The sequence below is a fragment of the Panthera pardus genome, unplaced genomic scaffold (genome assembly GCF_024362965.1).
Source record: "Panthera pardus isolate Hobbes unplaced genomic scaffold, ASM2436296v1 HiC_scaffold_13, whole genome shotgun sequence".
Classification (NCBI taxonomy): domain Eukaryota; kingdom Metazoa; phylum Chordata; class Mammalia; order Carnivora; family Felidae; genus Panthera; species Panthera pardus.
This window is the reverse complement of record NW_026526688.1, coordinates 35,533,821-35,559,497: the sequence shown is the minus strand read 5'-3', so window position 1 is coordinate 35,559,497 and position 25,677 is coordinate 35,533,821. Positions and strand designations below refer to the sequence as shown.

At 45.3% G+C, this 25,677-nt stretch overlaps 1 protein-coding gene and 1 long non-coding RNA gene across 3 annotated transcripts in view; one reads left to right on the top strand and one right to left on the bottom strand.

Annotated features, from left to right (window-relative positions):
- The window catches only part of BIN3 (bridging integrator 3), a 42,548-nt gene extending 19,108 nt beyond the window's left edge, over positions 1-23,440 (bottom strand). The window contains exons 1-2 of the mRNA XM_019466966.2: positions 23,335-23,440; positions 499-547 (exon numbers count right to left, since the gene is read on the bottom strand). Of these exons, the coding sequence (XP_019322511.1) occupies positions 499-547; positions 23,335-23,342 (57 nt within the window). The 5' untranslated portion in view covers positions 23,343-23,440. The remainder of the gene's footprint in view (positions 1-498; positions 548-23,334) is intronic.
- Positions 8,618-20,489, top strand: LOC109277344 (uncharacterized). Of its 2 annotated transcripts, XR_008421595.1 has the most exons (3): positions 8,618-8,857; positions 17,786-17,897; positions 20,365-20,489. It is a non-coding gene; the product is annotated as an uncharacterized LOC109277344 (long non-coding RNA). The 2 variants fall into 2 exon arrangements; XR_002085115.2 differs by lacking the exon at positions 20,365-20,489 and having other exon boundaries at positions 17,786-18,495.
- Positions 23,441-25,677: the final 2,237 nt, after the last annotated feature.

Sequence of the window (25,677 nt, the reverse complement as noted above, 5' to 3'; positions counted from 1 at the left end):
TCGTGGGTTCTCAAGGAGGTAGGATTCAATCATGCCCTCCTGACTCTGGGTCCTGGCTAAGAATTCCTTTGGCAGTGGAGAGAAAGGGACCTGGAGCCTCCTGGAGAAGCTTCCTGGTCTTCACACAGCCTGAGGTGGCTGGAGATAAAGGCCTGGGACATGTCCTTGGCAGGGGCCTAGGTTTCAGGAGCCCACTCAGGAGAGTGCAGAGTGCCACGCCAGACTGCAGAGATGGGCTGTCACCCACCTGTCACCCACCTCCTCCACCTGCCCCAGGATGGGGACGAGCCAGCCTGATTTGCAGAAGGAAGATGTCCCAGGCCAGGAGGCCTCCGCAAGCCCCAGTCTAAGTGAGGTTCCAGAGCGACACGGCTGGGAATGAGGCAGCCCGGGTTCTGCCTTCCCCAGCCCCACGATGTGCTGAATCAAACCTCTGGTTCTCTGCAAAGACCATGTGAGACAGACGGAGTCTCAGAATGAAAGAATCGGGTTACTCACTGTTTTAGGGACAATCTGTTTCTTAGGCTGCCCAATCTTGAAAGGAATCCTAGGAGAGAAAGAGACAAAGAGGGATTTTAGGAGAAACGGGGAAGGACGTAGCTGAAAAGAACTGATGAAGTCAAGGCCACTTGACTTCAAGGGTAATGAGAGCCAGTGGTCTGCTCCTGGCACTCGAACCACATGCCCTGTGGATCTAGGGCCGTCGGCAGCCAGGCTGGGCTCTGGAGGGTGATCTTCCCATGAACAGTGTCGGATGGAGGTCCTGGGCACCACCTTCTGCCCCAGAGCATCTTTCCTACTAGTAGCCAGGTGTTGAAACACGTTGCAAAGGTGAGGGCAGGGAAGGGGAGATACCACACGACAGACAGTCATTGTAAATCTGTGCCCTGAGGAGCTGCAAAGTCAGAATTACAGGCTCGCTGGGGCAGCTATCATCCTTGAAAACAAGCGTTTAAAAACACCATGAGAACCACTTATCGTCTGTATTAGGTGCTTCGCTACTTCTCTATAGAGGACTTGTTACGTGGCTGGAGACAGAGGATACACTACAGGGCATTAAGGCCCAGCCAGGCTGGGTTATTTCTGGTGAGAACTGACAACGTGAAACGTGGCTAACTCAAAGAGGGACCTGAATCTAGCCCAGGTCTGCCCTCTGCACCTCAGGTTCTCCACTTGGAAATGGAAGGCAGTTTGGCATAACAGAAGGAGGGTCAAGAATCTAGCCTCTAAATCTAGGCCCCCCTCCACTGCCCCCCACCGTCTCCCGCTCTGAGGAGCGGGCTGCCCCCTGGCAGGTAACGACTGCCCTGGGATTCATTGCCCACTCTGTGAAAGGACAGGGTTAGACTGGATAATTCAGAAGCTTCCTTGAGGCATGAAAAATTCTGATTCTACAATTCTGAGAAGCGTGGTCCCGCTAGGAGCAAACACAGTGCATTCCAACTGCTGGAGAAAAAGAGGCTCCCCAGAGCCCCCAAGGTAGCAGTGAGTGAAGCACCCCTGGGATCAGCTCAGGGCACAGGGAGTCAGCAGGAGAGTCCCCAGGGCACGACTCCACTCCCACTCTTCTCTCAGTGCTCAGGACGCTGCAGTCCCTCCCTTTCAAACCTCCCGCTTCCAGCTTCCACCGCTGCACCCGCCCCTTCCCTCCGCACCCCCTTCTGCCCAAGCCTGCTTTCTCTTGGCCCAAACTGACCAACACTGTTGCTAAACCCAATGGTATAATTAACCACCGATAATAACCCCAGACAACGATCCGGTCGAGAGGATGGGCCAGCCTGAGTCACAGTGGTTTAAATTTAATTTCTGGAGGACATCCTGTTTATTGTTAACCCAGCCCGGTAATTTGGGAGCATTAACCCTTTGGGGGCTGGCTGATTCACGTGGCTTCTGTAAACAAATAATCAGTGGCTATATAATTACCAGGGGAAAGGTAAGCTCTGAAACTGAAAAGAAGAGAAAGGGAGAAATTGCTCTTTCCCCTCCTCAAATCTAAAGAACAGAGGTTAAGGGAGCTGAGCTCCATAGTCCCCTCCTCGTGTCCCCAGTTACTTTTCCCCAAATCAGGGATTGGAGTTGACTGACACAATGGTTTTGAACAGTGAACAACTGCCCTCAAGGACTATTTTGGTGACAGTGCAAATGAGGTCCTGGTGGCATTGAGAGAAGATTGAGCCTGCACGAAGCATGTTGTGGGATAATAAGCTTTGGACCAGGAATCAGAAAACTGATCTCTGCCTTTGACTAGTTTTGTGATGCGAACAAATCACGGTCTCTCTGGAGCTTTTTCTTTCTTTCTTTCTTTCTTTCTTTCTTTCTTTCTTTCTTTCTTTCTTTCTTTTCTTTCTTTCTTTTTTAAATTCTTTTAATGTTTATTTTTGAGAGAGAGAGAGAGAGAGGGAGGGAGAGAGAGAGACGAACGTGAGCAGGGAGGGGCAGAGAGAGAGAGGGAGACACAGAATCCCGAGCAGGCTCCAGGCTCTGAGCTGTCAGCACAGAGCCTGACGTGGGACTTGAACTCATGAACTGTGAGATCGTGACCTGAGCCAAAGTCAGCACTTAACTGACCAAGCCGCCCAGGCGCCCCTGGAGCTATTTCTTAAACTCTAAAACAGAGGAGATGGAAACTTGAATTCTAAACTGAATCTCTGTTCCAGGAACACGGGGCAGGGTGAAATTCTACAGAATTCTCAGAGTGGTCTTCACAATGATTCTAACTTGGAGTCTAGTACTACAGACTAGCTATAAAGAAATGAAGAACTTAGATGCCATTATTTGTGGTGCCACAGCCTCTCTAAATCTTAATTTGGAATCACAGTATTTTTAGAATTGCAAGTTACCATAGAAATTGTTCCAGTTCAACCCTCTCATTTTGTAGATGAGAAAACCAATCTGGAAAGGTCCAGTGACTAGCCCAGGGTCATCCTGCTGGTTCACGACTGAACCAGGAGTAAACAATCCACTTTTCTCTCTGCTATTCTTTGCCATGAATTTGTTATGTTTATTTGAAGGAACTAAGGAAAATCATCTGATCAAAATACCTAACCTTAAAATACTGTGGAATTTCAAAGGGGCTCACTATTCTTGAAAAGACTGGAAATGCAAGGAATGAGGAGGGCAGCATTATCGGGAGGAAGGAGGCTTGTGCTGACCCGGCTCCGTCTGAACAAATGATAGGTTCCAGGTATCATGTTGGCTGAGTGCAAAAACGTCACTGATAATGTCTTTGAGACAACAGGTAAAGAACCTGGACTGTCCAGGGCAACTGGGACACATGGCCATTACACCCACATGGAATGCCTTCCCTTCTCCCAGCTTGATCAAAGCTGTTCTCAAGTCCAAAACCTTGCTTACCTTCTTCTAAATGTCTAAGACTTCATTTGGCATTGAAAAATAGCCTACCTTTTATATTAATTGAAGTTTACCCATTTAAAAAGTAAAACATACTCATCAGAGAAAACTTGGGAAATACAGCAAAGTCAGAGACAGAGAGAGAGAGAAAGAGAGAGGGAGAAAGGGAAGGAAAAGAAGGAAAAAACCAAAACAGCACACGGTCTCATATCTAAAGATAACCAAGGCTAATGTTTTGGTGTTAATTATATTTTAAAAGTTTGCAGAAAGAAAAAAATCTGAAGCAAATATGCCAAATGTTAATAGTGGTTAATTCTGGGTGGTAAGAGTGTGATTACTGTTTTCTTCTTTGCACTTTCCATATTTTTCAAATAAACTAAAAAAAAAATCCCTTGTTTTTTTCCTTGACTACAAAAATAGCACCTGATCAGTGTCAAACACTTGGAAAACATGGAAACACACACACACACACACACAAACAGTAACACCCTGAATCTGTGTGTAGATACATGGACATGTGTACATATGCATATTTATATAACTTAAAAAACCTAAACATATCATAAAGGCTTCTATATGCCAAGATGTGGTTGTCATCAGCCTGCCCTGTTAAGAGCTACCTAGTATTTCATTATATATCCCTATTTTATTTTTGTGATCCACATCACTTACTAATGATCATTTCAACTGTTTCCAATTTTCTTCTATTATTAAAAACACTAATAGCTAAATCTTTGTGTACATCAAGGATTAGTCACATAGGATAAGTTCTTAGAATTGGAATTGCTGGGTCAAAGGATATATACATGTCTAAGGCTTTGATACATTTGCCAAATTGCCCTGGAGGCAGATTGAGACAGTTTACATTTTTTAAAAGATTGAAATGGTTTACATTTTACCACTAGCCCTTTGGCCTGTTTATCAGGATTTTTTTTCTGGCTTAGCGTTTGCCTTTCCCTTTTGTGCAATTAATCTGAGTTTGCTTTTATCAAAGTTACACGTGTGCATGGTTTAATAGGACAACAAGGTTTGTTAAGTGAAACATGAGGTCCTACCCTCCCTCCCCCTGCCCTAATCTCACTTGCCCAAGACAAGCACTTTTCGACTCTGCTGGGTTTTTTGGCACGTTTTTTGGCATCTCTAAATAAAAATGCGTCTATTTCTATCTCTGGTTAGGTTTTAGGCACTAGCTGCTGACTTTTTCTTTTGCAAGGGGAAGATTTAACGAAACCAACCAACTGACCAAGCTCTTGCAGGCTTCTACCCGTTACACAAAGGCACATCCGAATCTCCTCTTCTTCTCGATGCAGTTACGTGATTTGGTCAGATCAATAAGTAAACTGTTGGGAGAATAATGTGATTTCTTGTCCTTCCTGCATGTGGCAGCCAGCAGATTTTTCAGCCTCAGCCAAACCTTCAGAAGCTGCAGAGTTCCGAGCCAAGCCTTGCAGCTAGGCCACTCCCAAATTCCTGACCTGTAGAAACTGGTACTGTTGTTTGGAGACGCTAAGTTGTGGGGGAATTTGTTACACAGCAATACGTAACTAATAACACTGCATGCTTTTGCTCCTAAAATTGTCATTTTTTCTTTCACGTGCTGAATTTTCTATGTATTTACTGTCTAAATTTACTCTTAATACATTCACTCGTGTCAGGTATTCACTTCTTGAAGCGGTGTTCGAGGCAGCCTCCAAGCTGCTCCGGTCAGGACGGGTCGCCTCGGCCCCTGGTGTAGAGCTGGAGGCCCAGGCTCGCCCTTCTCCTGCCTCCTATAGGAATTCTGACACCTGGAATCCGGGTCTTCCTCTTTGCTGGTTTACTCCTCGTTTGGGCAGAGTAAAAGTGTGTGTGAGATCACCTTTTGAGACTTTGCATAACCAAAACCTCTTTGCTCTGACTCACACCAGTTAGTCTGACTGGGTATAGAATGTAGGTTGGACTTCATTTCTTTCAGAATCTCACAGACTTTGCTTCCCTGGCTTCTCATTTCCCAGTGCTATTGTGGTGAAGTCTAAAGCACTCCGATTTCTATCCTTTGTAGGCAACCTACCCATTCTTCATGCAAGCTTCTTGAATCATGTTTGTCCCTGGTGGTATAAACTTTCACAGTGATGTACCTCGTGGGTCTAATTGCACTCACTGTGCTGGGATACGCACCAAATTCTTTCAATTTGGCAATTTGTAATCTTTCGTTCTGGGCTTAAAAAAACTTTGTTGTGGCTCGTGTCTTCCCCCATTTTCTCTGTTTCTCATTTCTGAAATTCATTTTTAAAAAATTTTTAAATTTTATTTATTTTGAAGGAGAGAGCGAGAGAGCAAGCATGGGAGGAACAGAGAGAGAGAGAGAGGAACAGAATCTGAAGCAGGCTCCAGGCTCCGAGCTGTCAGCACAGAGCCCAGTGCGGGGCTGGAACCCATGAACAATGAGATCATGATCTGAGCCGAACTTGGATGCTTAACCAACTGAGCCACCCAGGTGCCCCATTTATTTCTGAAATTCTTGTAATTCCAGTGCTGACCCACCTTGGTTGCTTCTCCAGTTTCTTTATTTTTCAACATTTCGTATCTTCTAATACTTGTAAAGTTTTTCATTTCTGCTATCATATTTTTAATTTCTGAGAGGTCTTTTTACTTTTCAGGATGTCCTTTTTTTTTATGGTATCTTGTTTTATTTCATGGATGGCTTCTCTCTCTGATGATCTTTAAAAAAATTCTTTTTTAATGTTTCTTTATTTTTGAGAGACAGAGAGAGACAGGGCATGAGCGGGGGAGGGGCAGAGAGCGAGGGAGACACAGAATCCAAAGCAGGCTCCAGGCTCTGAGCTGTCAGCACAGAGCCTGACGGGGGGTTCGAACTCACAGACCGCGAGATCATGACCTGAGCCAAAGTCGGACGCTCAACCGACTGAGCCACCCAGGCGCCCCATCTCTCTCTGATGATCTTAATAGACAGATTTACAAAAAGTTTCTTCTGCCTTCCTTCAGTCTCAGTTTCCCCTCAAGTTGTTTTCTGCTTTTGCCTCCATTTTTCACACTAAACACTCCCCTTGGGAGTGTGGTAATCTTGGGTGTCTGCTCACATACGGGACTGGAGACAAGACAGCTGATCAGAAGCTGTGAGCGCTCAGATATTGTCTGCGTACTGTGTGCAGTGACCTGGCTGAGCAGTGTTGTGGGGAGCCCCTGATGTCAGTATCTGTACTCCCGGGCAGGTAAGATTTCCTAGAGAATTTTTCAGTCTCTCGCCATGGGAGTAAAGGCCCAGCAGAGTTGTTCCGAGAGCTCAGTGAGTAGAAGAGGTCACTCGAGCACATGCCATGCGTGCAGGTGCCATGGGGGAGGGGAAGGGTTGTCTTGGCACTCCCCACGCATTTCTTCACTTCACCCTCCTGCCTTCAGGATGGCAGTCCTGCCCTCAGCTGGGCTTACAGTGGATCTGTGTTTTGTGGGCCCGAAGCTTATATGATTTTGTATGCCTTTTAAAGAAAAAGAAAATGAATTTACAAATATCAAAATTGGATGGGGCCCCTAGATGGCTCAGTTTGTGGAGCGTGGGACTCCTGATCTCAGGGTCGTGAGTTTGGGCCCCAGGCTGTATGTAGAGATTACTTAAAAATAAAATCTTTTAAAAACATTAAAAAATATTAAAATTGGCATGAAAGTGTTTATTTAGACAGAGAAAAGAACATAATAAATTACAAGTTATAAAAGCTGACAAATAACATGAAATCAAAAAATCAAGAATAACCTAAAATTTTTATTAATCGTCTGCCTGACACACCTCTGTATTCATTTCCCTGCATTTTTTGGCTGCGTAGTCTATGATTGCCTCTTCATGTGACACCGAGTGGGTAACATCATTTTCGTAGAGAAAAGAAAGGTAATTCAGCCTTTCCTCTAGTATGGTTGACTGAAACTTGTTTTCTATCATTGACAGTTCAGAAAAGCTTTTTTTTCCAGCTTACCAGTAATATATAAATATAATAAAAATTTTGCTGTAAAACTTAGGAAAATCTCGTTTCCTTCATAAATAAACTGTAAGATTTCAGGACACATTTCAAGGTTTCTTGTATAATGACTACTCTTAACCACTCTCTGAATTAATGGGGGTAACCAGCTTCTCTGTTCCTGATGTCGCTGGCGGAGGGCCCATCATGAGTTTTGTCATCTTCGTTATCTTTCGTGTTAAGAACTTTAAATTGTTTTATCAATGTGTTCTAATGATTTGCGCCTCTTTATTAACTAGATTATCAAACCATCGCTCCTCTTTAAAACTGATCTCATTCTTTTTTAAGAAATATTCTTAAAAAAATTTTTTTAAACGTTTATTTATTTTTGAGAAAGAGAGAGAGAGAGTGCAAGCAGGGGAGGGGCAGAGAGAGAGGGAGACACAGAATCCGAAGCAGGCTCCAGGCTCTGAGCTGTTAGCACAGAACCTGATGCGGCGCTTGAATTCACGGACTGCGAGATCATGACCTGAGCTGAAGTCGGATGCTTAACCGACTGAGCCACCCAGGCAAACCCCTGATCTCATTCTCTTAATGAATGACTAGGTTTGAGTACAATTTGAAAATGTTTTGTTGCACTTTGATTTCAGAATATCTCTTGATTTAACTGCTCACCTGTGTCACTTTTGTTTTGTGTTATTTTTTACCCAACTTTTCCCTTAGTTTTTTTCTTCTTTAAAAATTTTTCCCCAGCTTTATTGAGATACAATGGATCTATATAACACTGTGAAAGACCTACAACTTTTTTTTTTTTTAATTAAGCTCTACATCCAATGTGGGATTTGAATTCATAACCCCGAGATCAAGTCGCATGTTCTACTGACTGAACCAGCCAGGCACCCCTTTCCCTTAGTTTTTAAATACATTTAAAGATCACCAAAAGAGGTGCCCTCTGTATATTTCCAATTCAGGAACCTGAAATTTCTCACGGTTTTATCAAAGTTTTCAAAAAATGTCTACAAACTGCAGCTAAAACAGCATATTTCCAATTCAACCCTCCAGTCGCATCCCAAAAGGCCTAGGCTACTCCAAAGCTGCCTGACATGAGGGGTAGTATCAAGTAGCAAAAGGAGGAAGTGAAGGCAGACGTTTTCTTAACTGAATGCAGTATAAACACATTGTTGATGTTTGCAAAAACAGAGGATCATGTGAACACACAGCTAAGGTTCCTTCTGGGTCTTGGACAAGGTCCATGCCAGCAAGGGGCCCTGAAGCTTAAATTTTATTAAATAGTTTTTACATAGTAAATCCACCTTTGTGTGCCTAGTATAGGAACTCCCTGTCTCATACTCTCCAAGGGGTGGGGCCCCTTCATTCTTTTGCTAGGGTGAGGCAGGGACAGTCTCCCAGGGACACCGAAGTTGGAGAGGAGATGGCAGGGCTCTAAACTTACTCAGAAACAGCTTTCAACCAGTTCTTCTGATCCGAGCGCTCGGCTTCACCCCACTTCTGGAAGTACCCAGTGCCACCGATTACTGACCCTTTGAGGATTCTGTGATGTAAGTCATGATGGCTTGTGGTTTTCCTAAATGCCAGTTTGGGATCTGGCTTTCCTGGAACTAAGTCAGTTACTGCATGCAACTGCATTCCAATTCCCAAATGTTGTTGATGTCTCTATCCTCCCTGAATTTGTAGATCTATGCCTTAAAAAAAAAAAAAATCACTTTATTGTGTTTTTGTGGGATTTGTGAGGGAGATAAATTACATGTACGTATTCAATCTGTCATCTTTGCTTCGAAGCTGGTTTATTAATTTTTAAATAAGAGCTTTATTGAGGTATAATCCACACACCATAACGTTCATCAAGTGTACAATTTGGCTGTTTTTGGTATATTCAGAGAGTTGTGCAACAATCACCATGATCTAATTTCAAAGACATTTTCATCACCCCTAAAGAAACCCTGTATCTATTAGCATCATGCCCCGTTTTCTCCTCTCCTTCCAGCCCACAGGCAAACCAGTAATGTACTATCTCTACGGATTTGCCTATTCTGGACATTTCATATCAATGGAATTATACAATAAGTAGCTTTTTGTGTTGGCTTCTTTCAATCAGCAAAATGTTTTCCAGGATGATCCATGTTTGGGCATGTATCAGTCCTTCATCCCTCTTTTATCACAGAATAATAGTCCATTGCAGGGATACACGACATTTAGCCACACATCCACTTATCCATTTATCCGTTCACTGAGCGGTGGTCACTTGGGTTGTTTCTACTTTTTGGCCATTATGAATGCTGCTCCTATGAACATTTGTGTACATATTTTTGTGTGGACATATGTTTTCATTGTTCTTGGGTATATACCTCGGAGTGAAACTGCTGGGCCATATGGTAAGTCCACGTTTACCCGTTTACCCTTCTGAGGAGCTGCCAGACTTTTCCAAAGTGGCTGCGCATTTTACATTTCCACAGTAGTGTATGGAGTTTCCAATTCCTCCACATCCTCACCAACACTTGTCATTGTCTTTTTTATCTTAGCCACTCTGGGGGCTATTTCACTGTGGTGTGATTGGCATTTCTGTAATGACTAATGATGTTGAACATCTTTTCATATGCTTAGCAGTCATTTGTAGGTCTTCTTTGGAGAAACATCTATTCAAACCCTTTGCCTATTTTAAAAATGGGTTGTCTTTTTAAAAATTTATTATTATTATTTTTTTAATGTTTGCTTATTTTTGAGAGACAGACCATGAGCGGGAGAGGGGCAGAGAGAGAGAGGAAGAATCTGAAGCAGGCTCCAGGCTCTGAGCTGTCAGCAGAGAGCCTGATGTGGGGCTTGAACCCATGAACCATTAGATCCTGACCTGGGCCGAAGTCGGACACTTAACTGACTAATCCACCCAGGCGCCCCATCTTCTTTTATTGTTGAGCTGTAAGAGTTCTTTATTTAGGGTACAAGTGCCTAATCTGATATATGATTTGCAAATATTTTCTCTCACTTTTGAGGGTTTTTTTTTCACTCTTTTAATGGTATGCTTTGAAGCACAAACATTTTAGGTTTTGAAGAAGTCTAATCCATTTTTTTGTTGTTTGTGCTTTTGGTATTACATCTAAGAATTCTCTGCCAAATTCAAGGTCATGAAGACTTATCCCTATGTTTTCCTTTTATGATTTCATAGTTTTAGCTTTTACATTTGGGTCTTTGATCAATTTTGAGTTAATTTTTGTATATGGTGTGAAGTAAGGGTCCTAATTTATTCTTTCGCATGTGGATATCCAGCTGTCCTGACGCCGTCGAAAGGACTATCCCTTCCCCATTGAACTGTCCTGGCATCTTTGTAAAAAAAAAATCAACTGACCATAAATGTAAAGGTTTATTTCTGGACTCTTAATTCTATGCCATTGATCTACGTGTCTATGCTAGTACCACAATGTCCTAATTATTGGACTTTTGTTGTAAGTTTCAAGATTGAGAAGTATTGAGCTTTCCAACTTGGTCAAGACTGTTTTGGCTACTCTGTGTCCCTTGCATTTTCATATGAATTTTAGTGGTTTATTTTTTATATTTAAATCATCACTCCATTTAGAGTTTGAATGTTGGCCAGTCAGTTGTTTAGTTATTTTAACATAATCTAAAAAATAAACTATCTTTGAAAAATCATTTTATTAGGGTTAAATACTTCTATTCCATACCACAGACCTGTCTACTCTTTGGCCAGTAACACAGATTTAATTATTTAGGGTTATAACAGCTCTTAATTTCTAGACAAACAGATCTCTTCTCATTACATTTCATTTTCAGGTAATTTACTGGCTATTTTAATTTGTCTTAATATTTATTTATAAGTTTATTTATTTGGGGGGGAGGGGTGGAGAGAGAGGGAGACACAGAATCCCAAGAGGGCTCTGTGCAGAGCCCGACATGGGGTTCAATCTCATAAACTGCAAGATCATGACCTAAGCCAAAATCAAGAGTTGGATGCTCAACCTCCTGAGCCACCCAGGTGCCCCTGTGTTACTTTTTTTTTTTTTAACTTTTTTTTACATTTATTTATTTATTTTTGAGAGACAGAAACAGAACACAAGTGGGGGAGGGGGCAGAGAGAGTGGGACACAGAATCCGAAGCAGGCTCCAGGCTCTGAGCTGTCACAGAGCCCGACGCGGGGCTCAAACTTACAAACCATGAGATCGTGACCTGAGCCGAAGTCAGAAGCTCAACCGACAGAGCCATCCAGGCGCCCCTCCCCTGTGTTACTTTTTAAGATGAACCTCAAAATCATAGGTGGTGCACCCCCCTCCAAAATCAAGATACTTATTACTGAAAATGCATTATATTTATAGATTAACTTCTGAAGATCTTACATTTTTACAAATACTACATTTGCTCATTCAGGGCCATAACATTTCTTTCCATTTATTCAAGTCTTTTTATTAGGTCTTTTAGTCTTAAGAGTTTTTCCATATAGGTCCTCTACTTTTATTTTGTTTAATACCAAGATCCCAAAGTAACACTTACATGTGAAATTTTTAGCCCTACACAGGTCTTAGGTACATTCCACGAGATTTTTAATTTTTGGTTGTACTGCAAATGGAATTCTCTTTCTCATTTTATTGTCCTGGTACACAGGAAAGCCATTGGGTATTAAATATTTACCCTGAAACCATTCATCACACCTATATACTTAAGCTATACAGCCTGAGAAACTCAGGTAGGAAAAAACCCCCAGAATTAGATTTTCTAAATAGCCAAGTCATATCACTTGAAAATAATGATAAAATTTCCCTTTTCTTTCTCAATGTTTCATACCCACTTCTTGTCTTGTGTGTTATAGCATTGGCCAGAAATTGGAGAAAAATGTTTCTGACTTTAGTAAGAATGGTTCGAATCTGATCTTTCACTATTAAATAGGAAGAAGGCTACTGGTTCCATTCAGAAAGTCTTCTAATAGCAAGGAAATATCTTTTTGTTCCTAGTTTCCTAAAAGACACAAAGATTGGATTTTTAAATTATATCACAGTGCCTTTTTCAGCATACATTTAGATGACCAGTTTGCTCTCTTTGACCCAGTACTGTGATGAACTGTGTGAATGTATTTCCTAAGACCGAGCCACTGCTTCCTTACTGAAGAAAACTCTGCTTGGTAAAGGGTCAGGTTAACTAGCTTTGCTGTGTATGCATCTTGCTTTCTGATTATGCCACATAAGCCCCTCAAGTGCAGGGACTGAATGTTACGGTTCTTTGCAACTCCCGTAAGTACCGTACAAGGTACAGTGTTATTTTCAACCTTTCGTTGAATGGATGTTCGGTAAATATTTATCGAGGGCCTCCTTTATGCCTAGAACTCTGCTAGGTTCTAGCAATATCAGGATGAACAAGACGAACTCATTCTATGATCTCATGGAGCTCATGGTCTAGTTTTGCGCACACAGTAAACACTGGATAAATGATTCAACAAATAAACAAGTACATGGCCCCAAGGGCCCTATATAATACCATACTCTAATTTAAGTTTCCTGAAAAAAGTTACTCTCAGATAAGGCTTTAGAAAGAACAAATAAAGGTAATATCACTGTCTTTGGGTCTCCCAGTCCTTATCCAACTCAAACAAAAGCTAGAAAGGGGAAAGTGTACTCATGGAGACCGAGGAAACGGAGGTGGCCTTTGGCGTCCACAGTAAAGCCAGGTGATGTTATCAGAGTGTGGGTTTAGGGAAAACCAACATTTCAAAGAGCTTAAGAGGAAATATGAAGGGAGAAGAGTCTCCTGGGCTTATTCCAAGGCTGCCAAATGGTCGATATGCTCCCCTCTGTCGGAGGAAGGGCCAGAAAACTGGGGCAGGTGCCCCACCACCACTGAAGCAGTCAAAGGTGGCGACGGGAAAGCGAGTAGAAAGAGCAAAACAGCCACCCTTCAAGCAGCTCTTCTGCCTCTTCTTGCCACTGCCTCCCTGATCTCCCCCTGTGGCTCTAGGGACTTCTTCGGGACAGACAGCTGCTCTGGAAGGCGTGTGGCAAGAGCAACAGCATCGCAGTGGCTCCTCGGCCCAACTGGGGTGGTGGATCGAGGCTGACAGTCCTCCAGGACCCGGGAAGGCTCACTGGGCCTCGGGACCTCAGTTCCCCTCCTCCTCACAGCTTTCCTTAGGCTCTCCCCTTGGCATGGGGTGGGTAAGCAGAGGTCCGGAGAGAAGACAGGGCCTGCTCCCCACAGGATGTCTCTGCCCTGGAAGAAATCAAGAGGGCTCTGAGCTCCCAGCCTCTGGAGTAGGATTCCTTACTTGGTTCTACTTGCCATTCCGTAAATATGAGCACCGGAGGGCAGGAGCAGGGATATTTTGGTCTGAGCAACAAAATGCAGAGAGCAGTTCTCTCAAGCGTACTCTCCTCCAACCTCCAACATGCCCCACCTCAAAACAGAAAAAAAGTTCTATGTATACAGAGGGAAAGGGGGAAAGATTTACTTTCACAATAAAGAAAAGTCAACAGGATGTTCTCCAAAGCTACAAATACACTTTTTCAAACAGTAAATATCTCTATTAGCAGCACGATGCCAGTTGGCTAATTCTGTCTGTCTCAGTAAAACCTTTCCAAAAAAGCTCCTGCTCTTGTGTAATGTCTATTTACAAAAACAGCTCTTTTGCATTTTCAATTTGCTAGGTTTCTCAATCTTTTGCTTCCCCACCCCCTCTGCTGCAGAGGCTGAGACAAGAGGCAGGCCCAGATGGCAGTTGGGTGGGGATCCCCTGGTCACCCCAGCAGATCCCTTAGCCCCGCCTTCTTTGGAGAGTCCTCTGCTTCCATTACAAAGATGAGTGGAAAGAAGCTGAAACCTACACATTCTTCCCTGGTCTTCACCTTGGCCTCTGGAATTCATTTCTGCTGAATGTGAATAAGCCTCGGCCTGGCTTGGGGGTGGCAAGAACCCTGAAATGATTCAGTCTATGCCACCCCACACTTTCTGATGGATCACAGTTTTGGGGGCAGGGAGGAGGTGAGGGAGGTGAGAACGGAGGGAGGGCTGAGCAAAGAGTAGGCGGCAGCTGATAGTGGCTGAAATCCTGGCTCCCCGGGGAGTGGTCTGGGCCTGAGTCACTGTCTCGGCAAGAGCAGGAAGGTGGGCGAGAGGCAGCAGCTTCTGAAGGCTGGAAGGACAAGCCCCTCCCCCGTCCCGGCCCTTCTGTTACCCTGTCCTTGGGTCACTGCCTTCCCTGGTCTGAGGCCCCACCAAGGCTATCACCACCTTGACACTGGGAGAGAGAACAGAGAGCTGGGTGCCGGACAGGGCTTCTGGAGAGGCAGCCGGCTCCGGCAGAACAGCTGCTTGCTGGGTGTCATCCCCTCTGCAGGGCCAGCTGGCCATGATGCCAACCGGCCACACGAAGTTCAGCCTGAGCAAGGACGTGAGAGACCCCATCACAAGGGGAAATGAACTGAGCTGCAAAATACCCATTTCCAGCACCTCTGACCACAGCGCCCCCTCTCACCCCCCACCGCAGTCCTTCCTCGAAATTAGCCACATCTAAAACCAGAGCAACACACACTACCCTATTCGCCACCAGTCCGAGGAGGTATGTGTGTGTTTAAAAATAAAAGGCATGACTCTGTGACTTGGCTGACTTGTCACTTGGACTAGAACAGTCCCCCAGCTCAGCTGTGATCCCTTCTTCTCCACTGTTCCCCACGCTGACCTCTGAGAAGTTTAGACAGAATGAATCACAGAATGGTCAGTGTGATCTCACAGAACGTGAGATCACAGAAATCATCCAATTAAAGTGACCATTTATGGAGCATCTACTATTGCTGGTTTGGGCTGGGTACTTCAGAAACATCCGCTCATCTAAAGCGGTCCACTCCTGTACTCCTCACAAGAGACAGTGCGCTGGATAGGGGGGCGTGCTCTGGAGCCACACTGCTTGGCTTTAAGTCCTTGCTCTGCCAGCCGCCAGCTGTGAGGCTTCGGACAAGTTACCTAACCTTTCTGTCTCTCAGTTTCCCTGTCTATAGACTGGGACAATAACATAGCTATCATGTGGGGTCGCCGTGAAGGCCAAATGAGTTTAGTGCTCAAAACAGATCCTGTCGTAGGTCAGCAGCCTGTAAATACTGGCAGTAAAGGCAGTGGTGGTGATATTTTGATGATGAAGATCAAACTGAGGCCTGAGGGAGTGGCTCACACTCAGTTACACAGAGGTAAGTATGGTTAGGAAACCTGAAACAATTCTTTTCTGTTTGGGGGGCAATCAGCCACTGCCAGGCCCCCCAAGTGAATCCATTTGCCAACAATGAATGGGGACTTCCTCCCAAGTAGTAAAAGGATCTGTGACTGAAGTCTGGAGGCTGATGGAGCATCTAAAGGTCAAGAAAAGGGAGGAAAGAAGGCAATTCAGGGAGGGAGGTTGTTTGTTTATTTTGTAGCTCTTTAGAAAATGGGTTCTCCATGTTATAAAAGGGAAACAGAAGGCATTGCGAGGTGAAAGTCTTCTCCTGGTTAATCCACAAGCCGGAGACAAGCCTCAGGGGCCTGCTTTCCATGCTGATGGGGCCACGGTGGCTCAGATGCCCACAGACTGCGAAGTGCCAGGCCAGTTGTTTAGCTTCTGAGGCACGAGCTCTAATCTCATGTTCACTTCTGTCTCTTACCAACGAAGGATTGTACAAAGAGCTTTCAGTCTACCTTTTCTCTTATCTGCTGAAGGTTTGGAAGCAGAACGGAGGAAGAGGAGGAGGAAGAGGAGGAAGAGGAGGAGGAAGAGGAGGAAGAGGAGGAGGAAGAGGAGGAGGAGGAAGAGGAGGAAGAGGAGGAGGAGGAGGAGGAGGAGGAGGAGGAGGAGGAGGAGGAGGGCTGAGATGGAAACTCGGAAACTCGCTCCTAGGCCCACTGTCTTGGGACATCCTCACCTACCGGCCGTAGGAGGCAATAATTCCCTTGCTATGAGCGGTGAGGTCAGCTCTAGTCGTGATGGCAGTCAGGCTAGGCATGACAAAAGTTAACAGAGAGTATTATAAAATATTGCCAACACTCAGAAAGTTAGAATACATAATAAATACTCCTGTATTCACCTACTGTTACCGCATTTACAATACTGAGCCACACTTGCTTCAAATCTTATTCTTTTTTTTTTTTTTTTCTTTTTCAACATTTTTTATTTATTTTTGGGACAGAGAGAGACAGAGCATGAACGGGGGAGGGGCAGAGAGAGAGGGAGACACAGAATCGGAAACAGGCTCCAGGCTCCGAGCCATCAGCCCAGAGCCTGACGCGGGGCTTGAACTCACGGACCGCGAGATCGTGACCTGGCTGAAGTCGGACGCTTAACCGACTGCGCCACCCAGGCGCCCCTCAAATCTTATTCTTTAAGCAACGTAACAGCTCAGATACTGTTGATGCTCCCTGAGTGTTACAGTCTGATTCCATTTCCTTGTCTCTCCTCATGACCTTAGCGGTCACCACGACCCTGAATTTAGTATGTATTATTCTCACCCTTTCACTACATTTGTTTAAATCCGTGAGCACAATACAGTATGGTTTTATAGGTCTGAACTTTATAAAAATAGCACAATATTGAATGTATTACTTTGAAACTAACTTTTTATGACCAGCATTCTATTTCTGAGATTTGTCCGTGTTGATAGATATAGCTGCACTTCATTCATTTTGACTACGTGTTTCATTATGTAAAGACAGCACACATAGGCTGGACATCTATGAACAATGAAGCAACTAATACTCCCCTGCACTCACCTGCTGCAGGAGAGCTCAGGTTTCTCTGGGTGACTGTAGAAATCTCCAAAGTGATTGTATTGTGTCAATTTTTACCTCCACGCTCTACGCCACCCTGCACCCGATGCCAGTGGATGGGAGCTCCCCCTGATTCTCATCCTTAGATACTTGGCATTGCCAGACTTTAAAATTTTTGCCAGCCAGATGGCTGTGAAATGGCATCTCATTGTTACTTTAATCTGCTTTTCCCTGATTACTAAGAAACCAACATCTTGGTATAGGCTTTTGTCCATTTGGGTTTTCTTTTCTATAAAGTGATGACGTTTTTCACATCTATGGATTAAGTTCTTATAAAGTACATTGCTGGTGCTCTTCATAGTTGCCCCTTCCGTATTTCTTATTATAACCCACGAAAAACAACTAAGTAAACCAACAACACGGAGTCATAGCTATTAGCTTATAGCCTGAATATTTGTAATAAACACCTAGATCAGTGTGTTTCTAAATGGGATCACTCATCAATCATGTAAACTGCTATACGTTATTCCAGTGTGTTTGCCCACAACACACCGGGTCCAAATTAGACATGGGATCAATTGAAATGCATCATTCTTTAAAAATGAAATAGAACATAATAGAAAATATAGGAATGCATCACACATATACCATGTGAAACTTTTATTTGAAGTATAAATGTTTTTGTGTGCTGCAATAATGAAGGTTTTTTTCTTTCCTTTCTTCTCCTTTTTTTTTTTTTTTTTAGGCTTCATGCCCAGCGCAGAGCCTAACATGGGGCTTGAATTCACGACCTTGAGATCAAGACCTGAGCAAGAGTTGACGCTTAACTGACTGAGCCACCCAGGAGCCCCTCAAAGGTATTTCTAACTGCAAGTTGTGGTCAAAAAGTTTTGGAAGCCACTGTCCAAGTTAGCCCCCTGGCTCCATTCTTCCTCTGGCCTGAAGTACAGACTGTTGCCAAATTAATCTGATTAACTCACTGATTTCCCCATGCCACTTCCTTGCTCAAAACCTTCAAATTTCAAAAGCTTAAGCTCAATGTCAGTCCCTCAGCATGGCACTCAGAGTACTGACAGTGGGGCCCCAACCGCCATCAACGAAGCCTCTACCCAAATCACTACTTGCTAAACCCAAGCTGGTCTCCTGACCATCCACCCCAAATACTCTTGATGCATTCCGTCTCCACACACCTTTTCCACACTATTCTTCTAATGTGGACCCCTCGCCCCCCACTGTAACAAATCACATCCTCTGAAATCTTTCTTGACGATGCCACACCAACATTTATTGGCTGTCATTCCTATGAATCCCGGGCACTTTCCAGACACTGGCTGAAGATAAGTATCGATTCTTACAGCCTTCTGACTGTCCACCAGTATTAAGTATCAGCACAGGCCCTAGTACATTATAAATGTTCAATGAGCATTAAATCAACAAAAATTTTATTGAGCATTATCTGTGTGCAACATGTTATACTGGGTCCTGTTTAATGGACTAACTACCAAAATAGTGGGTTTGGGGAAGCAACAGCTTAACTGCCAACTCCAAAGCCACTTCAACACATGTACGTCAAGAGTGTAACACAGAAGAAAACATCCTTGATGAAGAAGCTGTGGGATTCAACATACTTGCCTCTTTCCAACTACTCCCAAATCTGGAAAGAGCCCCTTCCCCTCTCATTACAAACAGCTGGAACAAGAGTGAGATGTTTTACATTTGTGCCCAAAGCAACGTCAAATACAGGGTCTCACAGGCTCTTCCAGGGGGTCCCTGCCTTCTGGGCATGACCATGCTCTGTATAGAAGAAAAAGCCTGGGGGGAGTCTGGCCTGTCCGAAGTGAGTGGGAGGGCCACCCAAGGCGGGGAGGCCTCAGAGTACCACAAAGCTGACATGGTCCAGAACACCTGGAGGTCTGCAGGACACAGGACTTCCTCTTCACTTTACATGTGAAAACTGACAACTTCCTGTAATTCACTACCAACCTGGTAGTGTTCATACAGACCAGCAAAGTAAAATAGCGTCCTTTGGGACCCAATCAGCTTGGGAATGGTCTTCCACTTTTCAAGCACAGAGAATACTCAGATTTTAGTTCTAGCTCTCCCAGGTACTCCGTGAGTGAATTCTAATAACTTGTCAAAGGGAGATAATAAGACCCGAACTACATACTGCCAAGGGTAGATGTGGGGACGAAATCAGATAATGGATGGGAAGGTAACTTGAAAAGGTGAAAGCACTATACGAATGCATGATAGCAAGAGTAATACTAGAGGGAAAAGAGATTCCACTGAGAACATGTTTGAAACAGAATGGATGGTTCAGACTAACCCAGCAGTTTACCTTCTTTCCTTTGTAGTCCATTAACTTCATTTAACAATTACTGACTAGGTACTTACTATGTGCAAACAGTGCGCATACACAAACGTGAAGAACTTGTAGATCCTGCCGCCATGGAGTCTGTGTGGGAGAGGAACACGTTTTTGGTCCCTGGAAGGATGTGGAAGTGCTACAGGAGTTCTATGCAAGTTCGGAAGAGGATAGTTTGGGGAGGGGGTGGAGAGGAGAGAGGAGAGAACAATCAGAGACAGCCTCAGGGAGGCGCTGAGGCCACTTCTTCCCTCTTTGATTTAACAACAGCACGCTTAGAGGCTCTTCATTTGAGGAAGTGGCTTATAGGTTCTGCACATTTTTATCTGAAAACTTTTCCTGAGCTGAGGCAAGCCAGATAATGGAAAAAAAAGTGCTCATTCATACATTCAGTAAACATGCACTGATTGCTGGGAATACTACTAGGGATATAGTGATGACCAAGCCACAGTCCCTTTCTCAGTAACTTGCAGACTAGGGGGTCACTGACAAGTAAACCAACGATTCAAGTCCAGATGCTAATGAGGGTCAGAGCAAGGGGACCCGGCTCAGTTTAGTGGGGTGTGGGGGGCTGTTCAGGGGAGACCCTCAGAAGAGGCAAAGCCTGCCGTTATTCTGGAAGAATGAGTGCACCTTGGCCTGGTGGATGAGGCGGCGAGGGGTGGGAGCAAAGGGCATTGCAGCAGAGGAACAATGCATATAGAGGGGCAGAGGCACGAGAGGCCGGGGAAAGCTGAGACACAGGAGTAATGTGGACAGCCAGATCCAGAAAGGCCTTATAAGTTACGGCCCAGAGTCAGGCCTTTATCCTGAAGATGATGGGGAGGGCATATAGGGTGAGAACATGGGGGGGACAGGTCCCAAGGAATACCAATATTTAAGGGGCAGACAGAGGTAGAAGAGCCCAGAAGAGTCAGAAAACAATCATATTTGCATAGTCTCCATTTTTTTCACAACAGGCTTGGGTGGCAGCGTCAGCTTGGATTATCCATTCCATGTCAGAGGTGGAGAAAACAAGACCGAGGAAGGTTAAATGCCTGACCAGGCCACACTGTGAAGGAGGGAACCAGAACCTGAACTCAGCCCTCTATATCTGCACTGACTCTAATTTCCTTCATTCTGAGTCAAACCTCTGGATCCCTAGTATAGGAAGATTTCCTCCAGGACTACTTTTTTCCTTGACCTTGAACCCAAAAAGCATCAAGGCATGTGGTTCCAGGGAAGGCTATAACCCCTGATGACAGCGAAGCCAGGTAAATAAGCCAGATTCTTCTTAATTCTGTTGAATTCTCCCTCCATACAATAATAAAGACACATACACATAAGAAGAGAGAGGAGACCAGCAGAAGGAGAGGAGAGGGAAGCACCTGACTTAAGCCCAAATGGTGAATCAGTGATCTGACATATGAACATAAAATGCCTCCTTCCTCGCAGGGCACACCACTGGACAGCCTGGCTTAAAGACACGTGGGTGGTCAGTGGGTGAATGCATGGGTAGATGAACAGGAAGGCAGCAGGTACCCACAAAACAAACGGGGTGGGCGGGCTGCATGCACAGAGGAAGCGGGGAACAAAGACCTCTTACTCTTGATGCAAAATCCACAGTGTGCAAAGGGCATCAATATTGGACATTTCTCACTGTGACATTTTGAAAGCCTGGCCTAGCCCAGAACAATGGTTACCCTCTGGGGACCAGGGGCTGAGTGCCCCTAGGCCTTATTCAATGATGGCTTGGCATACCCCATGTGCTTGGTGAACTCGACCTTGGGCATCAGCCTCCCATGATGGCTCTACGTCACTCTGGTCTCTTCCCCCACTGAGAATTCCAGTCTTGGATGAATGGATGGATTCATTCTGGGAGCAGGAAAACCACTCCAGGAGTGAATCAGAAGGACCCAGCCCTGGTCCCTTTGCCAGCCATTGAGCCAGGAACTGAGTATGATTGTGTGCCCAGGCGCCGGTGCTGTTCCCCTCTCAGGGAGATAGGGTCAGGGTCCACGTAAGAGATGACGTAGTCGCCCTCTAAAGAAGAAGAAAAAGGAATCTCAGCTTTGAGGGACAAAGCCGCCCTTTTGGTTCTGACCCTCAGTCCAAAGAGGTGCCAAGCTGCACATGTACTAATAAGTTAATTCTACAGGATAAAAATCGCAGCTTTTGCTGAACAGTTAGTTGTCAATTTCAATTCTCTGCAGCCTGACAGACCTCAGGAAATAGGCTACTACTTTTTCAGAAAAAAGCTTCTTCAAGATGGGTGGGAACAGCATGCCTCAGATCACCAAGAGAATATTCTACTCTGGTCTGGGCTCTGTTCTCCTCCCGATTTGTGAAGAAAAGGTCAACTTATTTTCAAATTTGTAAATGCCAATGTAAGCAATATAAAACATCTGAACTTCCTGCTTTCTTACCTTGAAAAATTAAGCAAGAGAACTCCAACGATTCAAGGTGCAGCAGGCAAGAGGACATCTGTATCACAAGGCTGGGAGACCCAGGCTGACATTTTAAGGAAGTAATTCCTCTAGGAAAGGGAACTGAAGGATTGCTACTTTGCCCATTGTTAACTAGGTTATAACAAGATGGGAAAGTTAGCTAACTTTCAAGGCTCTAGCCCCGTATCGGCCTCCTGGAGCTAAGGTGGAGGGAAAAGGAGCAGTTCCTACCGGGGCTTATTAGGGCACTGCTCCAGGCTGCCCTCGTGTGCAGGCACCAACTGTCTAACGTTTGTCCATCAATCTTTGTCTAAGAAACAGGAGGGAGGAGGGGACAGAAATGGTTTAAATTTTGTATTGCAGAATTGTCCTGAACACTGACTGACATTAGCTGCTTGTCGCCAGAGCTTAGTCTCCACTAATGGTCAAATGTGAGCCCGTTAAGAGCCTTCCTGAAGGATACTCTACTATCTTCATTCATTCATGACTAGTTATCACACATTTACTTTGTGAAAAGAAACAGCTAGACTATGAGGACAGAGTGGCAAACATGTTCCCGATGCTAATGGATCTTGGATTCCAAAAGGTTTGATTCATCTTGTACATCCCCGGGGGGGTGGGGTCAATGTATTCAGACAAGCAAACTACGGCTGGATCCTCTGAGGTTTCGCATTATGGATATGCAGGTCCTTGGGCCTGAAGGTAAGGCCCTTTGGGCAAACTGAGTCTTACAAAATAAATCAACCATTAAATATTATGAAGTATCTACCATGAACCTAGCACATATAGCAACGTACCTTCCAACTCTGGAGTCGTGACTCTACATCTCTGAGACTCCTAGCGTCTTTTCTCATGGCCTGCTAGTCCCCATAATGTTTAAGCTTACCAACCGCTATTTTCAAGAGAAAGCAGTGAGTGGGTAATGGCCCTGGAAATGATTAAAACTAGTCCAATCCCACACTGGGAGTGTGGGTGTGGGTGTTCAATTCTGGACCTTTCCAAAAGAGAAGCAAGTTTTGTCCTTTGAAGACTGTCAAGTGGTGCAAAGGCTAGTCATCTGAAAGCGAGTGGCTTTTTGATCAGTGAATTGGGCCCAGACTGCCAGTGAGGGCTACAGCTCTGGGGCCGCGGGAGCGGTGAAAAGATGCCCACAGGGAGAAAGAAGGCATTTACTCCACCTCAGCGGATATTTACAAGAGGAGGAGACAGGAAAGTTCCTCACTTCAAGCAGCTGGGAAAAGACGGGACGAGCTTGGAAGAGAAAGAGTCAGGAAACAGACGCAGGATTCCAGGCCAAGGAGATTCCCCGCCCCATATCCCGGTGAGTCCTGCCGACAGACGGAGCCTCCGGGAAAGCACCGGAGGAAGGGCCCTCGAACGACCCTGGGTGGAGGGTCCGTGTGGGCAAGGCAGGCAGCGGGGGCGAAGGGACTCAGGTGGGCGCGGGCAAGGCGCACGGCGGGCCTGGGGCTCCAGCGGCTGTGCTGTCCCGGCCTCACTCACCAGCTCATGGTCCTGAACCTGGCCCTGCTGCCGGGGTCCTCGGCCGCTACAGGGTCCTCAGGGATCACTTCCGGATTCAGCCAGTCTCCAGGAAGTGACGTGAACCCCGCCCACTGTGCCCGGAAGAGGCGGGGGTGGGCGGGGCTCGGGGAGTTAACCCTTCCGCGGCGGCGGGCGTCCCGCGCACTTGCCCCAGCCCGCGACCTGGGGTATTGCCTCACGGGGCTTGGGGTTCAGCCTGTGCCGGCGGCGTGGGAACCCCCGGGTGCGTTTTCTGCCTGAGACACTGGCTTGTAAAATTCTCATTCGCTTACTACACGTGCCTCTTAACCTTGTTATTGCCTCAGTTTTTCTGTCTGTAAAGAGATTTCTAATCCAGAGACAGTAGCAGTATTTGTTGATGGGAGAAGGAGCCATGGGGTCATCTGAAGTCTGGGGAGACTTACATTCACTGTATGGTCTTTAATATCTTTGAAATTTTGTACCCTGCACATGCCTTACCTGTTACAAACAAAGAAACAAATGGATCTATTCCCTTCTGTGAGATGGCATAGGGCTCTGAATATAAACAGGTGCTTTTCAGGTTGGAAATGTTCTGTAGCTTTAACCAACAAAAGAGAAAAAAAGAGTAAGGATTGCTCCATGTCTCCCAGTCTTTCCCTCTTCTCCCCTCTACAGAACCCAGATGATGTGAATGGTCCCATTCTTTTTACTTGGTCATTTAACAAATATTCACTGAGCTCCTGCAATGTGCCAGGCACTGTGTTAACCTAAAAGATACAACCATGAAAAAGAAGTAAGGATCCTGCCCTTATTCTCTCCCAGAGCTACTTACCTAGAGAGAGAAGTAACTGGCAACTAAGTAATAACATAGGTTGGAAAAGGACAGGGCACTGTGGCTGCCTATAAGGGGCTCCTGCAAGCTGCCCATGGGTTTTAGTGAAGGCTTCTAGGAGACACCAATGTGTAATTCAAGTCCTGAAGGCTAATCAGGCTAGGTAGGTTAATCCTAGATGAGGGCTGGAGAGGGTCCAGGCAGAGCAAACCCGTCTTAGCTGAGAAGGGGACTGAGTTCCAGGTAAACGGCTCACTTTGGGTCTCCCAAAGTCAGAATTCAGGTCCTTAGTGCCTCAGAAGCTGCCTGGGGTCCAGGGCCATGTTGGCCTCCTCACCCCTAAGAACCTCTCTGCGTTAGAAGAGAGGAGCAGGCAGTGAGGCCTGTACAGGTTAACTGCTGGGCCCACAAGGGCCTTCTCTCTGAGAATTCTCTTCCTTCAAATGGATCTTAAGTGTTTTAGGGTCATTTGGAGAGCAGCTAAGTCATTGAACAGAAGACATGTGTTACTTGTCCTGACTTCCCAGGTCAGGAGGAGTAGGGGGCTCAGAGGATCGTCCACAAGAGACAGTCTCTCATTTGTGTTTCCTGTTTCCATCTTTGAGGGTCTAGAGTTTGACTCAACAGAGGTTTTCCAGCCAAGTGTGTTACACAGATCGGCTTCATCACCATGTTCTTCCTCAGGAAACAGGCCAAAATGAGCACTAGAGAAGGCTTGAAGAATAAAGATGAGGGGAAGTCACCAAAAGGCAGCCAGGGCACAGAGTGGGCAAAGGGAGGGACAGTCCCTGCTGCTGTGTACAAGGTGTGGTGGATGCTGTGGTTTAGGAACCATCTGACATTCTAACACCTGCAGATGGCTCTCCCACCTGCTTCTTCCTTTTCCCACACTCTGTATCCCTTAGTTATTGTCCCAGAGTGTTAAATAATTTCTAAAAGTATTAGCCTAGGCAACCACCATGTCCCAAGGGAAGTCTGTTTCAAGGCTGTGGGTAGGAGACACATCCTATGGGACAAGAATGATGAGTTCTGGATTAAGAGTCTGAAGGAGCCCTGGGTTCTAGTTCCGTCTTTGACACTAGGACTGACCTCAGGAAATCACATCCTCTCTCTGGGCCTTGACCCCCTTGTCTAGAAGATGAGTGGTTGGATATCACCTAAGTTGCCAACACTCTGAGGTTTTAAATTGACTGTCTTGTTGACTGAAGAAGCCCTCAGGAAATAGGAAAATGGGGAAAGCCTGTGGGGTGGGGCCTGCACAGAGAAGCAAGCTGAGAGAAGTGAGCAGCTCTGAGGAATCTGTGACATCTTGGGAGGAAGCCAAACATGAATCTTCTGGAAGGGAAGGATTCAGCTTGTGGCCAAGCTAGGGTTGCTTACCTCCAATCCCTGCTATTTAATGTGGCCTGCAGGACCTCGGAGGGTACTGGAAAGGATGCTGGCCTCCTAGGAGTCTGTCTGGAAAGTGCCCCTGCTCTGACTTCTCATCTGTGGCTCATTTGCTCAGC